The sequence below is a fragment of the Lynx rufus genome, unplaced genomic scaffold (genome assembly GCF_022079265.1).
Source record: "Lynx rufus isolate CCGP_SWC_20201006 ecotype Redwood Valley unplaced genomic scaffold, mLynRuf1.p SCAF_2, whole genome shotgun sequence".
In the NCBI taxonomy this organism is placed as follows: Eukaryota; Metazoa; Chordata; class Mammalia; order Carnivora; family Felidae; genus Lynx; species Lynx rufus.
In genome coordinates, this window is record NW_025814834.1 from 171188884 (window position 1) to 171206777 (window position 17894).

The 17894-nt window shown below is 36.4% G+C and overlaps 1 protein-coding gene across 1 annotated transcript in view; it reads left to right on the plus strand.

The window, feature by feature from the left end:
* The window catches only part of DOCK7 (dedicator of cytokinesis 7), a 225709-nt gene that overhangs the window by 35019 nt on the left and 172796 nt on the right, over positions 1-17894 (plus strand). Inside the window, exons 4-9 of the mRNA XM_047085104.1 lie at positions 102-170; positions 4669-4798; positions 4894-5106; positions 5451-5536; positions 13763-13829; positions 15232-15381. Coding sequence (XP_046941060.1) covers positions 102-170; positions 4669-4798; positions 4894-5106; positions 5451-5536; positions 13763-13829; positions 15232-15381 — 715 coding nt within the window. The remainder of the gene's footprint in view (positions 1-101; positions 171-4668; positions 4799-4893; positions 5107-5450; positions 5537-13762; positions 13830-15231; positions 15382-17894) is intronic.

A 17894-nucleotide genomic window follows, 5' to 3' on the forward strand; every position in this document is an offset into this window, starting at 1 on the left:
GTGGTGTTTCCTATTATATGACCATGAACTGCAGCAACCAAATTCACAGACATCAATGCTTTCCTTACTAAATTACTAACGTATTTTCTTTTTTGAAATAGTGAAATGGATCCACATGTTAGAGATTGTATAAGAAGTTATACAGAAGACTGGGCAATTGTGATCAGAAAGTAAGTCATATATTTATTATAACATTAAAAAATACTGAGTAGGATGTATAAATGTATTAAGGTAGATTAATAATAATTATGAGACCTGGAGCACCTGGGTGGCTTAGTTGGTTGAGCTTCTGACTTCAGCTCAGGTCATAATCTCCTGGTTCATGAATTCAAGCCCCACATTGGGCTTGCTGCTGTCAATGCAGAGCCCTCTTCAGACCCTCCTCTGTCCCTCTCCCACTTGCTCTCTCTCAAACATAAATAAAACTTAAAAAAAAAAAATTATGAGACCTGAAAATTCATTTGAAAAAACAGTTGAAGAAGCAAGAAGAACCTTTTGTTTATAGATATGTTCTGCTTAGGAGTTCTGCAGTTACGGCTGCTTACTTCACTTACTTTCCTTGTAAAACAATATGTTTGTCAGTAGTATTTCTGTATTATCATAGGTCATTAATAACTAATAATACATAATTATAATAACTTATAGTCTAATTCTTTTGGGAATTCATGGGTAGGTATTGATGAATAATTTGTATTTCTCAAAAAGAATCCAGTTTATTGAAACTTAAATAGTTAAGTTAAATTGAATAGCCTGTTTTCTAGATCAAGCTGTTTGAAAGGCCTCTACCCTTTATTAACTAACTAAATATTTATAGATCCTTGACTTGTACGTCTAATCAGGTAAATATTTTTAAAAAATAATGTTTTGTTCTCCCACAAAATTTATTTTTCTAATGGATGGTATTTGAGATATCAAATCAGATTAAGAAATAAAAGTTTCCTTTGCTAATTTTAATTTGCATAATTAAAAGTCTTCATACTGAAAATTCTTAGCCTTATTTTATTTTTCTAAAGGAAATATAATGACTGAAGTAGTGGAGAGTTCTGTTATGACATAGTTTTCAAAAATGAAGTTATCTGTGCTAACTTGTACTAGCAACAGTGATGTATCCTTTGCTTATTGTTTTGTCCTTATGGCTGCTGTCTTATTTCACTGGGTTTAATATTATGTTAAGCATCACTTGGGGATACTGCTGACATGCTTTTTAGTTTTAGTGTGACCTAATAAAAGCCAGTCTGTTACCCTTTATAAAGAAGAGCTGTTTTTATGAACTTACAATTTTGATAAGGATTTCAATAACTAGATTTATTAGTGAATAAAACTGTTTCTCTGTCAAATAACTCAAAAATCTTTACTTCTATGCATGTATCTTGAAAACTTCTAATCAGAAATCTTAATATAATATAAACATTAATCTCAGAATCATGGAGTCTGCTACTTAACTCCCATCATGGGGTGCTGACCTTGGTTTAGACAAAGAGGTAAGGTAGTTAACATTTTTGGGTACTTACTATGTGTAGGGCATTTTATTGGGCACTTTATCTCAGTTAAGTTTCCTACAGATAAGATTGTTGAGGCTCAGAGCAGTTAAGTAACGTCTTTGAGGTCCCACAACCAGAAAATAGGATAGCCAAGATTAGAAGCTAGGAGCATCAGATTCTAATGCTTACATTTTTTCTGTTACATCAGATATTATTTATTATTGGCGGTATAGTAAATGGCAAAGGGGGTACTTTTATTGGACTACAAGTTTTAAAGTATCGCTGAAAGATAGAAGATAGGTGTGATTGGAACATAAGAGGAAACCATAATGCAGAATAATCTAAGGAGAAGATATATGAAGAAGCCTTGGTAGCACTTTAAGCTCAGAAACAGTGAATTGAGGCAATGGAAGGGAGACCTCGGGTAACTGTTTGACATTCGGTTACTTTGAAATCCCCTGTACCCTGTTTATACAGGAGTGGCTGCTGCAGAGGTATCTGCCTCATTTTTAGAGCATCTATTATGGGTCTTGAGCTGTTAATATAGTGGCCAGGGTGGGCATGCCATGGAAGAAGAAGGAACCCTTCATACCCGGAAAAGTAGATACTGGCAGATTCTGCCTGGCAGCATGATTTGCTTCTTCTCCACAACCACCGGATATGGGGTGAGCGAGGCAGATACAGTATTTCCAGACAGATATGGGGTTATAAATTTAAAAATGAACACAGAACCCAAAATTGCCAACTATTTGATGAAGATCAGCATGCTTCAAAAGAATTATCAAACTACAAATAACAGAACTAACAATTGAAAGTTGGCAATAGAGCGGCGCCTGGGTGGCTCAGTCAGTTGAATGTCCACCCTCAGCTCAGGTCATGATCTCACGGCTCGTAAGTGTGAGCCCTGCGCCGGGCTCTGTGCTGACAGCTCAGAGCCTGGTGCCTGCTTTGGATTCTGTGTCCATCTCTCTGCTCCTCCCCTGCTCATGCACTGTCTTTCTTTCTCTCTCTCAAATATAAATAAACATTAAAACATATATATATCCTCAAGGAGACATGAAAGGATATGGTAATCGTGTAAAAATCAACTAGTTATCTTTGGAAATTAATATTTTATTCAGCGAAAACATATAAAAAACTCAGCAGATGGTCTTATTGGCAAAGTGGACATCATGACCAAAGGGTGGAATAGTAAGCCAAAAGGTATGGTGGAGGTAACTCTTATGGAGAAAAAAAACGTAGGGTGAGGGGGATGGGGAGAGCCAAGAAGAGGGGCTGAATTTCCTACTTTGTAGAACTAATCAGAAGAGACCTTACTAATAAGGTGAATTTGAGCCAAGACCTGAAGGGAGTAAGGAAGTGAGCCCTTTGGATTTCAGGAATGTATTAGGCAGAGGGGAGAACAGCATATGCAAAGGCTCCATACTGGAAGCATGCTAGGGGTGTTCAAAGAATAGCAAAGAGGTCAATGTGACTGGAATAGAATAAATGAGGGAGAGAATGCTGAGATATGAGGTCATAACAATGGTGGTGTGTGTATGGGGTTGGATGGGTAATCCTGTAGAGTCTTATCATAGCAGCCAGCCGGAGGTCAGAGTGTTAATTTATAAGAGTATTGATTGGGGCACCTGGGTGGCTCAGCTAGTTAAGCATCTGACTCTTAGTTTCGGCTCAGGTCATGATCTCATAGTTCATGAGTTCCAGCCCTGTGTTGTGCTCTGCGTTGACAGCATAGAGCTTGCTTGGGATTCTCTCTCTCTCTCTCTCTCTCTCTCTCTCTCTCAAAATAAATAAATAAACTTAAAAAAAAGAAGCTTTAAGAAAAAAGAGTATTGATCATGAATCATGTCATTCTCAGCTCTTTTGAATTTTATACTGCCAGTTAATTTTTTAGGACATAAAGGAGGCAGAATGCAACACATTTCTTTTATTAGAGCAGCTTAGACATGCAACTTCACAAATTAAGGCACTTTAAAAATTTCATGAAAGAGTAAAACATCTGCTTTTGAGTAATACCTTTTATGTTATTACACTGAATATCGTTATTTTAGTTCTTCCAGAGGAAAATGCTGTCTTTTATTTTGTGATTATGCAGTGATGTGATCGTGTGGCTGCTATTTTAATATCTTTAACAACAAGACACAATATGAATGATTCGTATCAAGTGTGATTCCTTACTATTTCATAAATTCACTGGTGGCAAGAACCATATCATCCTCTGGTAATCATAATTGTTTTTGCTCCAATTAAAATTTCCCCCAGTTGGGCTATATGAAGTGTGGAACAGTAATTGCTCTTGGATCTTGGTGTCTGTTGAATGCTCTTGGATATTGGGTTTTTAGGCAAGAAGGTTACATTAATTTCAGAGTTATTCTAAGTCTGCACGTATTGTTACGTAATATATGTATGCAGTGGTGGAGATCTTGCTGTTTTTCATTTTAAAAGTCTGCAGCCTTAGGGGTACCCGGGTGGCTCAGTCAGTTGAGCATCCAGCTTCAGCTCAGGTCATGATCTCCCTGTTCCTGAATTTGAGCCTGTGTCAGCTCAGAGCCTAGAGCCTGTTTCAAATTCTTTGTCTCCCTCTCTCTCTCTGACCTTCCCCCACTTGCTCTCTGTCTCTCACTCTCTCAAAAATAAAAATAAACATTAAAAAAATTTTTTTTAAAGTCTGCAGTTTTAGCTTGTTTAAGATCATTTATACATAATGAGATATAGGAACTTTTTTGGCTATTTGAAATTTTAAGATTCAGTGCTTTATATTTTTCTGCCTTTAAAAAATTTACATTGTTATGAATGTAATACATATTTTCTACTCTCTCATTTTATTCTTTAACCTGGTTTCTCATTCTTTCTTTTTACTGAAAAGAAAAAAGTTCTCTGAATTGAAAGTACAACTCTGAATTGAAAGTACAGCTTAAGTTATATATACATGGTTCCCATGGAAAGAAGGAGAATATAATTTACTTCTGGAATCTCATTATCTGTTCTCTAGTTGAAATAAAGGAACTGTGAATGGAAGTCTTCCTGATTGATCACTCTAGTTAAATGTTTGACACAATCAAAACTGCTGGGATGTATCCTTATTAATGTAAAGAAGTAATACAGAGAACAGTGGGCTTATTACATCGTGATGAAAATGAAAAATTTCCAAAAACTGATATGTATTTAACTATTTTATTTTGAATAGATATCATAAACTGGGAACAGGATTTAATCCTAATACATTAGATAAACAGAAAGAAAGGCAAAAAGGTTTGCCAAAACAGGTCTTTGAATCTGATGAAGCTCCAGATGGCAACAACTACCAGGATGAGCAAGTAATACTTTTATTTTTAAATTATTACAAGAAATTATTTTAAAGTAGTTTATTTTTTAATTTCTTAATTAATATATTTAATGTTTTGCACGGCAGGATGATCTTAAAAGACGTTCAATGTCAATAGATGATACACCGAGGGGTAGCTGGGCCTGCAGTATTTTTGACTTGAAAAATTCGCTTCCTGATGCTCTGCTTCCTAATTTACTTGATCGAACACCCAATGAAGAAATAGACCGTCAGAATGATGACCAAAGGAAATCAAACCGTCACAAGGAACTCTTTGCTCTGCACCCATCACCAGATGAGGTATAGATGTTTATATATAAAGAAGCAGATGATTATTAAGATAGATATTTTGGGAATATCACATAAAGTATTCTAATAATATAGGGAATAAAACAACTGAAACATAGGTATAACTTTTAGTAAATGAAATATATATGTTATGCTTAATATATAACAATATAATTTCTATGAATTGAACACATTTAGGATCTAATGAGTTCTCTTTGAGGGTAAATTGGTCCTTATTTTCTCTGCTCAGTTGTGAAGACTAAAAGTATTAGATTAATAAAATAAGTTTTTAGAAAATTATAAAGGGTTGACATATGATAAGAATGTTCATTTTAGTATTGCTTGTCAATTTGTAGGAAGAGCCAATAGAACGACTTAGTGTTCCTGATGTGCCCAAAGAGCATTTTGGTCAAAGACTTCTTGTAAAATGTTTATCACTCAAGTGAGTATTTATTTTGTTTACTGTATAGCTTTTATTTTTCAAATAACATTTTGAGTATTAGTATAACAAAATCCTAGCAGATTTTATGCTTGTATTTGTGTCCTTTTGAGAAGTATTGTTCTTCTGTACGTAATTTTAAATGCTACTAAGCATTAAAACTATTGTATGAAGGTAAGCTTTAAGAACATTTTTGGCTCACAGGTGAAGATGACTTTTTGTCACAGCTATATAATTAGTCTTAAAACTTGAACAAAAATTTGCTGAATTTCTTGTGTTTACCAGACACTGTACTTGGCTTGGGGAATATAAAGGCAAAGTATCTTTTCCCTTAAAGACTTGATTATACAAGCCTACATGGTAGGCTTTGTGGGTGTTTTGAAGATTCTGAGTTTATATATTTTTCTTTATGTAAAAAAGTTAAATGACTTCTGATCTAACGTCATCGAAGTGATAATGTCCTGAATTTATATTCTTCACAAAGTGCTTTATTTTATTTTAATTTCTCTATTTTAACTCATCTTGTCTTCAGTGTAATTCTATAAGATATATATTATTTTCTTCATTTTACAAATGAGGAAATCAAGATTCAAAAGCATTAGCAGAAGTGAACTGACTGGCATGCTCACTGTTTTGCACCCAGTAACTGAAAAAAAAAAAACAAAACACCTCGATGCTGTTTTCATTGTATCATGTTAATATTATGGTTAATTACCAGTTCTGACTTAAGAAAAAGGAAGTTTTAATACGTAGAACTTTCTAAAAGGAGCAACTCATAGGGACAGACCACTTCTGTGTCTGGATAACTTAGGCAGTTTTCTTCCTTTGAAAGCTAAGGCATTATGTATTTAGTTAGATTTATCTAGAAAGTTGTTAGAGCTTTAGTGCATTGAGTCTTTTGAATATCATATTCTTTTTTTGTTTTTTTATTTGCTCTTTTTGACAGCTTTCTTATGATATAATTTAAATATAAAATTCACCCTTTTAAAGTCAGTGGTTTATTTGTTTTTATTTACTTTAAAAATTTTAATTCCAATATAGTTAACATACAGTATTATATTATCTTCTGGTGTACAATATAGTGATTCAGCAGTTTTGTATATTATTTATTGCTCATCATGATAAGTGTACAGTTAACCCCTTCTCCTATTTCACCCATCCTCCTTCCCTACCCACCTCCCCTCTGGTAACTATCTGTTTGTCCTCTGTAGTTAACAGTTTGGTTTCTGGTTTTTTGTTTGTTTTTGTTTTTTTTTTTTTTAATTCCACAGATGAGTGAAATCATATGGATTTTCTCTTTCACTGATTGAGTTATTTCACTTAGGATTATATTCTCTCTGTTCCTTTCTTCTCTTGCTCACTTCTTTCATGATTTGCTAGCTTTCTTTTTTTTTTTTTAATTTTTTTTTTTTAACGTTTATTTATTTTTGAGACAGAGAGAGACAGAGCATGAACAGGGGAGGGGCAGAGAGAGAGGGAGACACAGAATCTGAAACAGGCTCCAGGCTCTGAGCTGTCAGCACAGAGCCTGACGCGGGGCTCGAACTCACGGACCATGAGATCATGACCTGAGCTGAAGTCGGACGCTTAACCTACCAAGCCACCCAGGCGCCCCTGCTAGCTTTCTTTAGTGATATACTTGGATCCCTAGCTCTTTATTTTTTGCATATCTGTTACTGGGTTTTGATTTGTGGTTACAATTAAGTTTGTGTATAACATCTTATGACTAAGCAGTCTATATTAAGTTGCTTGAGTTTGAACCCATTCTTTACCACCCCCCCACCTATGTTTATAAAAGGTATCCTACTTTACATCTTTTTATTTTGTGGATCCTTGACTGAGTTTTACAGATATATTTAAATTTGCTGCTTTTGTGCTTCCTACTTTTCTTATTCCTGCTTATGGTCTTTCCTCTCAAAGAATCCCCTTTAAAATTTCTTGTAGGGCTGGTTTAGTGGTCATGAATTCCTTTAACTGTTATTTGTCTGGGAACCTCTTTACTCTCATTCTGTTCTAATGATAGCTGGATAAAGTGTTCTTGGCTGCAGGTTTTTTTCTTTCAGCACTTTGAATATATCTTGCCATTCCCTTTGGCTTGCAAAGTTTCTGCTGAACAATCAGCTGGTAGCCTTATGGAGTTTTCCTTGTATGTGTGTAACTTTTCTTTTGCTGCTTTTAAAATTCTCTGCTTTATCGCTGCTTTTTGCCATTTTAATTACAATGTGTCTGGTGTGGACCTCCTTGGGTTGATTTTGTTGGGGGCTCTCTGTGCTTCCTCAATCTGGATTTCTCTTTCCTTCCCCAGATTTGGGAAGTTTTCAGCTATTATTTTTTCAAATAAATTTTCTGCCCCTGTTCCTTTCTCTTCTTCTGGGATTCCTGTAATGCAGATGTTATTATGCTAGATGGTGCTGCTGAGTTCCTTAAGTCTGTCTTCATTTTTTATTTTGTTTCCCTCTCTCCTCTTCAGCTTGATTGCTTTCCATTTCTCATTCCTCTAATCCTCTAATCCAGGTCACTAATCCTTTCCTCTGTTTCCTCTAGTCTCCTATTTATTCCATCTTTTTAGTTTTAGTTACTGAGTTCTTCATCTCTGATTGGTTCTTTTGTATGTTTTCTATCTCTTTGTTATGGGTCTCACTGAGGTCCTCCATTTTTCTCAAGTTCTGTGAGTATCTTTATGACCATTCCTTTAAATTCTCTGTCAGGCATATGACTTATTTCAGTTTCGTTTAGCTCTCTTTTGTCCTGTTTCTTTCATTTGTGACAAATTCCTCTGTCTCCTCATTTTGTCTAACTCTATGTGTCTGTTTTTGTGTGTTAGGAAAGTTGGCTATGTCTCCTGCTCTTTCAAGTAGTGGCCTTAAGAAGAGGTCTTGTAATGCCCTGCAGTGTAGTATCCCCTGTTCACCAGATCCTGGGTGATTGAGGAGGTCTCCTGTGTGTCATTCAGGTGTCCTGTCAGGGCTAAGCGGCTTTTGCCTTTAGTTTGTCATCTTTGATGGTTCTCTTTGCCTCTTGTGGACAGGATTTTGTCCCTTTGTTGTTAGTGGGTGAATCTAAGGTCGCCTTGGGCTTAAGTTGAGTCAGACCAGGTATTTGCCAGAAATGTAGCAGCACCAAACTGCCGGACACCTTCCATGTTGTCTCCTGAGAAGCTTTCATTGGTGGACAAGGCCTGCAGTCAGACCAGCTGTCTGCCCCAAGCCCCCTGCTGGGGCCACAGGGGGACTGGTATGTTTGGTTATTTTTCTCTCTTCCCAGGGTAGGAGTCGCTTTATAGTAGTGTTGGCTCCTATCAGGGCTGCTTGCACACTGTCAGGCTTGTGGCACCGCTTTGGACGGGTTCTGCCAAGGGATATTGCAGGGGGCAGGTCTGCAGGAGAATGCAGAGGCATGGTGTGCTCTTAGCAGTTTAGGTGCAGGTGTTGGCAGTATGCTGGTTCCTGCAGATATTTAGGTTGGGGCATCAGGGAGGGAAAAGGCACCCACCAGCTCCTTTGCTCCTGGAGAAGTCTCTCAATGATCCCTGCCCCTCCAGCAATGTTCTGAGATTAGTAAACAAATCTTCCTCCTGAATACACCAGGAATTTTTCAAGGTGATACTTCTGTGCTGTAAAATCTGAGGGACTGTTTGTTGTGCTGTCTCATTAAGGGTGGGAACTCAGTTTCATTTTGCCCTCCTGGCTGATTTTTAAAATTCGAGGTGTTTAGCCTCACTGTAAGAACTCACAAAATTTGGCCTCTCTGATTTAAAAAAAAAAAAAATTAAAAAAAATTTTATTTTGAGAGAGAGAGAGAGAGAATGAGCAGGGGAGAGGCAGAGAGAGAAGGAGACACAGAATCTGAAGCAGGCTCCAGGCTCTGAGCTGTCAGCATAGAGCCCGACACAGGGTTTGAACTCACGAACCATGAGATAACCTGAGCTAAAGTCGGATGCTTAACTGACTGAGCCACCCAGGCACCCCTGGCCTCTCTGATTTTCAAAGTCACATGTTATTAGTCTGCCCCTCTGGGTTCCCTGTGCCGGGGTGCTTAGTGAGAGTCTCATTTTGTTTCTGCATTTACTGTTTCCTTCCCTCCTGTGGATGGTCCTATGGGTTCATTTAGCTCCTCACCTGCTCTTCCTCCTTCCTTTGATGTGGCCTCTTCTCTACATTTAGCTGTGGAGAGTCTGTTCTGCCAGTCTTTGGGTTGGGTTATTTACACTTATGTGGGTGTTATCTATGGGAAGAGGTGAGCTTAGGGTCTTCCTACTCCACCATCTTCCGTGGAAGTCTAACATCAGTGGTTTTTAGTAAATTCAGAGTTGTACAACTATTGCTGTGACTAATTCTGGAACATATTCATCACCCCAGAGAGAAACTTCATACCTGTATTAGTTTGTTCCAACTACCATAATAAAATACCATAGACTGGGTAGCTTAAACAACAGAAATTTATTTTCTCATAGTGCTGGAGAGTGGAAGTTGAAGTTCAAGGTGTTGGTAGGATTGGTTTCTGATGAGAATTCTCTTCCTGGCTTGTAGATGGCCATCTTCTTCTTGTTCCCCGATATGACCTTTTCTTTGTTCCTGCATGAAGAGAGAAAGTTCTCTGGTGTTTCTTTTTCTTTTTATAAAGACACCAGTCTTTTTGGCTTAGGGTCTCACCCTAATTTTGTTAGTAGTGTGTTTTGGTAGGCCTTGGAGTGATCAAAAATTGCTTTTTTGGAGCGCCGGTGTGGCTCAGTCGGTTAAGCACCTGACTCTTGATTTTAGTTCAGGTCCTGATCTTGCAACTTGTGAGATCAAGTCCTATGTCGGGCTCTCCACTGACAGCGCAGAGCCTCCTTGGGATTCTCTCTCTCCCGCTGTCTTTATCCCTCTCCTGCTCTCTCAAAAGAAATAAGTATTTTAAGAAATTGCCTTTTTAAAAAGTGTTTTTTGAATTCTCAACATTTCAAATAAATGAGCACTTAACAGTGGGGAAAAAAGCAACCTTTTTTGCAGCTTGGTGCACTTGCATTGAGTATCTGGTGCTCAAATAGTATTTCTTGACAAACTCAAGCACGTGTATGTTTGGTTGCCTGGGAGTAGCATAGTATGCGTTTTTTAAGTTTTCATACTGAATGTATGAGAGGTATACATTTAAAAACAGAAAAGAAAAAAAAATACAACCATGGCAGTCCCTTTGTATAATGGAAGAGCCTTTTGAAACATTAAAGAAAAAAATGAAATGATGTATCTCATTTAAAATATTCTTGTCATGCATTAGTAGCTTTTCTTAATGTGAAGCACACTTGTTGTTTCCTCAAGACTTTTAACCTTTGTTCATCATACTAACAATAGGGATCTTTAAATACTGTCCAAGAATATCATAGAGAAAGTTATTATGCATGAATTTTATGGTGCTAAATTACAAAATAGGGTACTCGTTTTCTGGATAAGCAGTTAACATTTCTCTTATCTTTGATCCATTTTTGCTTATTTTATCTGAATCTAAAATTTATATGAAAATGCAAAGGGCTGAAAGGAGGCAGGGAAGTTTTGAAGCAGTTTACAAAACAATAGGTATTAATACTTAGTATAAAGCTACAGTAAGCTAATTACCTAAGACGGAAGCTAATGAAGACAATATAGCACTGACATACAATTAGAAAATTAGTCCAATGGACTAGGGCTAAAAAATAGACCTATGTGTGTATTTTTGATTTACAATTACAGTGGCACTACAGTAGCCCCCCTCTTCTCCATGTATTCAGTTACCAGTGGTCAACTGCTGTCCAGGCGCAGATGATGATCCTTCTGACTTATCAGAAGATCAGTAATAGCATAACTCTATGTCACAATGTCTGTGTTATTTACCTCAGTTGATTTCATACGTAGACATTTTATCAGGTCATATCATTGTAAGGAAAAGGAGGATTAATATAATACAGTAAAGTATTTTGAGAGAGAGAGAGAGAGACTGCATTCACATATCTTTTATTAAAGTATGTTGTTATAGTTGTTCTGTTTTGTCATTAGTTATTGTTGTTAATCTCTTACTGTGCCTAAAGTATAAATTAAACTTTATCACAGGTAGCGTATGCATTGGAAAAAACATTGTATATATGGGTTTCAGTACTGTCTACAAGGTTTCAGGCATCCATGGGAGGTGTTAGAACATATTTTTTGCAGATAAGGGGAGACAACTATATAGACAGTTGGGAAAGGTAATCTTTTCAATAACTTGGCAGAACAGTTGGATATCTGTGTCTCTCTGTTTCTCTATCTTTCTCTGTCATACAGAGGGAGAAGATGTTTTCAATACATTCACTTGACAAAGCATCTGTATACAGAATGCATAAAGAAGTATAAATAGATGAGGAAAATGCCAAACAAAAAATAGAAAGATGGTCCAAAAGAGAGTGTCTGTGTGGTCATAAATAGATGAAGATGCATATTAAAAGTCCAGTGTGATAACAGATACCCACTGAAGTTGCAGAATCAGAAAGAGTGACAGTAACAAGTGTTAGAGAGTTTGTACAGTAGGCTTTGTAGAGGTTGAGCCTTGTAGACAGTATCACCAAAATTTCTATTCTTTTGGCTTCTGGGTTGGGTTCTGCTAAGAGAGACATCAGCAGAAGTCAGAGGATGGAAGAGAGTGAAATCAGTGGTATTTACTTATATCCTTTTACTCATTCCCTGCTAGGTCATGTTGATTGGTTGCCTTCTCCTCCAAAAGCCAGTGTTTCTGTGAAAGCCCCTTGTATACCTGTTCTTTCTCAGTTTTGGTTTACCACTTCTAAGGTCTCCTTTAGGTCAAGGATTGGTAATGACTCCCTGCGATTGTTGTCTCCAGAGAATTGTACTCTCTCTAGTTGTTTTCCTAAATCTTATCGGAATCTTTGTGAATCCCCCTTCATTCAACTCAACCAAATGCGACTGTGTGTTATCTCCTGTAAAGACTTTGATACTCTCATGACAAAAAAAAAAAAAAATGAACAATGTAGAACAGGGTTTTTATAACCTTGGCACTATTGACATTTTTGTCTGGATAATTCTTTGTTGTCAGAGGCTCTCCTGTACAATGCAGAATGTTTAGCCACAGCCCTGGCCTCTCTACTCACTAAATATCAGTAATATTCCTGCAGTAATGATAACTTAAAATGCTTCCAGACATTGCCAAATGTCCTATTGGGGGAAAATCATCCTTTATTGAGGATCACTGCTCTAGAGTTTTAGTTAACCTCATGTTACATATTATTCCCTTTTTAAAAATATTTTTAATTAATTCATTTATTTTGAGAGAGAGAGAGAGAGAGAGAGAGCTAGAGCGTGCAGTCGTGGGGAGGGACAGAAAGAGATAGAGAATCCCAAACAGGCTCCATGCTCAGTGTGGAGCTCAACATGGGGTTTGACCTCACAACTGTGAGATCATGACCTGAGTTGAAATGAAGGGTTGGGTATTTGACTGAGTACCCAGGTGCCCCACATATTATTTTATTCAGCAAATAGTTACTAAGTGTTTACCGTATGTAAGTCAAGTTCTTGGAAATGAAAATAGACATCTTGATTTAAGCATACAGTTATAAAATACATTTTTACATATTCATATAATGAAAATTTGTATTTGAGAATTAAAAAGCATGGTTAGATTAATATTTATAACAGGAAAATATACCCATAAAATATGAAGCTGAGAAAGCAGACTACTAAATATACAGTGACACACTTCATTTAAAAAAAAAATCCAGTTGGGGCACCTGGGTGATCCAGTCAGTCAGGCGTCCGACTTCAGCTCGGGTCATGATCTCAAAGTTTGTGGGTTTAAGCCCTGAGCCACGTGTTGGGTTCTGTGCTGACAGCTCAGAGCCTGGAGCCTGCTTTGGATTCTGTGTCTCCCTCTCTCTCTGCTCCTTTCCCACTCACACTCTGTCTCTTTCTCTCAAAAGTAAATGAATGTTAAAAAATAAATCCATTTACCAAGTGCAATTATACATAGACAAAAGTCTAGACGGATAGGCACTGAAACTGTTAATTTTGGTTCTCTCCATGTGGTGGAATTTTGTATGCTCCTGTTTTTCTCTGAAATTTTGAATGTGTTTTCTTAGTTTTTCACATTGAATATATGAAATTACCTAATGGAAGTAGTGGTTGATTTAGACTGAAAGATATACTTGCAAAAGTGTTTCAGAAGGAGGGGTAGCATAGATGGTATAGCACAGATGTAGAAATGTTAAACTAATTGCTTTTTTTCTTAAAGGTTTGAGATTGAAATTGAACCTATTTTTGCAAGTTTGGCTTTATATGATGTCAAGGAAAAGAAAAAGGTAAGATTATATGATTTGAACATAGTCTTTTGTCACATTCCTAGGTTTCAGAAACTTGTTTTCAAGTTGTTTTATAAGTAATAATTTTTTGAGAATTGTTAAACATGATTATTTATTTATTTTTATTAAAGTTTATTTATCGAGAGAGAGAGAGAGAGAGAGAGAGAGAGAGAGAGAGAATGAGCAGAGGAGAGGCCAGAGGGAAAGGGAGAGAGAGAGAATCCCAAGTAGGCTCTGTGCTGACAGCAGAAAGCCCAACTTGGGGCTTGAACTCATGAACTCTGAGATCATGACCTGAGCTAAAACCAAGAGCCAGATGCTTAACTTACTACCCATACAGTCGCCCCTAAATATGGATCTTTTCAAAAGAAAATAGAAATTTAATTTATTAAGACTTGTTAAACACATTTTCTTACTATAAAATAGTTTAGTTGATACCTAGTTTTTATTTAATGGAAAGAATTCCAAAAGCAAATAGCAGAAGCAACTTTCTTTAAAATTAAGAAAAAGTTAGTACAAGAAAGCATTTTAGGCAAATAATGTATAAAGGATTAGAATCATTATAAAGTTTTGTTGATGTGATTTAAAAATTCACACTAGCTAAAAAGATCATTTATATATGCTTGAAGTCTTTTATCTTAAATACTGCTTTAGTTTTACCATTGTATCTTTATTACACTTAGGAGTCTTTCAGAGGGCTATCTCATGCAGCATTTTTTAAATAATGTTTATTTTTTGAGAGGGAAAGAGAGAGAGAGAAAGAAAGAGGGCACAAATAGCGTAGGGGCAGAGAGAGAGGGACTCAGAGAATCTGAAGGAGACTCCGTGCTGTCAGTGCAAAGCCTGAGGTGGGGCTTGAAGCCATGAACTGTGAGATCATGATCTGAGCCAAAATTGGATGCTCAAGTGACCAAGCCACCCAGGAGCCCCTCATACAGGATTTCTTAATATTCTAAGCTTAATGTGTGGTAGAAACTAACTACTTTCAGTGACTTCTACTGTCAACATATTATAGATTTCTGCTGTGGAACTCTGCCCCAGCAACTTGTATTTGCTAAATCAAATTCGCTAAAATATTATTTGTATAATTCTTTTAATTCTCAATTTGAGGTAATTCATCTCAATAATTTCTTTGTGTACTTTATTACAGGTTACATTTCTAATCAAAAGAGCTTGGGATAGAGTTCTTTAGAATATATTTCTTGTATATTTCTCAGATAGTTTTGTATATTTCTTTTTGCTTTCATTTAGACATATAAAGATTGGTCAATGAAATATATGATATACAGTATGTTAGTGTAATGTTGTAATATCTGTAATATCTTAAGACTGAGTATGCTTGATATTTGCAAAATGTACAGATTTTAAAATTTAATATGTGAATTTTTGGGTTTTTTTTTAGATTTCAGAAAACTTTTATTTTGACCTTAATTCTGAGCAGATGAAAGGATTATTACGTCCCCATGTACCACCTGCTGCCATTACCACTTTGGCAAGATCAGCTATTTTTTCTATCACTTATCCTTCCCAAGATGTTTTTCTTGTAATAAAGGTAAGAGTAATGTTAAATAAATTAGTTTGTTTGTGTAGTGTCTGTATATTTGTCTCCCTATTAATATCACAAGGTTTTTAAGGGTAAGGATTTTATCTTCATGTATTTTTTTTGTCTTAAAACTTCTTAACACAATACTGGATGTAGACTGTAGTCTACCTAAAAAAAACTACCTAAGTTTTTTTCTTTTTTTTTTGAGTGGGAACTCTATTAGGGTTCTCCAGAGAAACAGATCAGTAGGCTGGAAATACACACACATGTATGTACACACATACAGGTAGAGATTGACTGATTTTAAGGAATTGGCTTGTGTGATTGTGGGGGCTGGCAAATTTGAAATGTGTAGGGGGTTGGCAGGCTGGAATTCAGGTAAGAGTTGGTATTGTAGTCTTGAGTCTGAATTGGGCAGCAGACTGGAGACTCAGGCAGGGTTTCTGTGTTGCAGTCTTGAAAATTACTTCTTTGGGAAATTTCCATCTTTGGTCTCAAGGCCTTCACCTGATTGGATGAGGCACACTCACATTGTGGAGAGGGTAGTCTGCCTTACTCTACTGATTTAAATGCTGATCACCACTAAAAAATACCTTTACAGCAACATCTAGGTAGGTTTGATCAAATAACTGGGCATTATAGCCTACCCAAGTTGGCATATAAAATTAAGTATCATAGCTTTATTATGATGTTATCACTCAGTTTCTAAATTATATAAATACTAATATCTAAATCATTGAGGTCACGGAATATTATGATTTGACTGTCCTCCAATTAAGAATAAGGATTACAAACATAGGGAAGAATAAAAAACGAGGCCAACTGTAAAGCAGACTCTTAACTATAGAGAACATACTAAGGGTTGCTGGAGGGGAGTTGGACTGAGGGATGGGTTAAATGGGTGACAGGTATTAAGAAGGGCAGTTACTGTGATAAGCACGGGGTGTTTTATATAAGTGATGAATCTCTAAATTCCACTCCTGAAGCTAATATTATCCTATGTATTATCCTATATCCTATGTATCCTGACATTTAAATTAAAAATTTGAAATAAACAAAGCAAAATAAACACGAAAACTGAATAAGGATTATGAATTCTAAAATCTGAATATTATGAAGCTGCTTAGCTTAAGTTGAGGAATAATTTACTACAACTTGACCTTGACTTGAAAGAAGCTTAAAATATATTCATTAATCATTTTATCTTTACTTATATAAAATTATAAAAAGTAATGAATTTTACAATAAGGTTATAAAGTGGATTGTCATGGAATGAATCCTGTTTACCCACAGGAATAATGTCCTAATTCGTCGACACATTCCCATTGAATTCAGCTTAAAATAGATCTTAGCTACAATGAATCCTACAAGCACAGATTTAGCAGCAGTGGTCTTCAGAAACTCAGAATAAAGTTCTAAATATTAATACAGTTGAGAAATACTGTATATACAAGTACCTTTACATGGGAAAATAGTACATTTTCATAAAAATAGAACATATTTAAGGAAACGAGATGAAAAGATACAGCTGATGGTTCGAATATTGACTGCATGAAAATGAGATTATTTAGTGACAAGATTTGGTTGAGAGTGAACAGTTTAGATAGGATTAAGGATAAGAAACATTGTAAATGTTCAATATGAGTAAATAGGGAGATAAATCAATGTACATTTATATGATGGGATACTATGGCAAATAAAACCACTATTTGGAAGAAATTTTTTTTTTTTTAATGTTTATTTATTTTTGAGACAGAGAGAGACAGAGCATGAACGGGGGAGGGTCAGAGAGAGGGAGACACAGAATCCGAAACAGGCTCCAGGCTCTGAGCTGTCAGCACAGAGCCCGACGCGGGGCTCGAACTCACGGACCGCGAGATCATGACCTGAGCCGAAGTCGGCCGCTTAACCGACTGAGCCACCCAGGCGCCCCTGGAAGAAATTTTAATGATATAGAAACGCATGTGTGATATAACATTCAGTGAAAAATAAGTCTGGCACAAAACTCTCTATGGAATGATCTCAATTGTGTAGAATATATATGTACATAAAAATATGTATATACGTAGAAAATGACTTCCCTGTAATTTCAAAAAAATGAACAAGTTAAAATATTATTAAAAATTTAAAGGAGATGTATTTGGGAGGTTTTGCTAAATCACTTGTGGTGCAGCAGGATGTTTTTGTTTCTTGAGAGGAAAAATGCCATTGATCTGTGTATTGGTGAGCTCCTGCTATTCAAGAACAGAAAGAGAAAATCCCAGTGGCATGCAACAACAAACGTTTGTTTAGGTCATGCATCCAAGTTGTCTGGTGGTCAGTTGATGTAGGTTGTACTCTCCTCGAGGTGGCTGTGCTTCTGAAACCGTCTTTTGGTTGGTTGGGGCTCATTTGATTCAGCTGGAGCTGTACTTCTTTTTGTATTGCTTTTCTAGCAGGCTAGCTTGGTTTATTCTCATGGTAATTGCAGAAATGCCAAAGAGCAGACCCCCCTGCACAGGCACTTTTCAAACCCTTGGTTG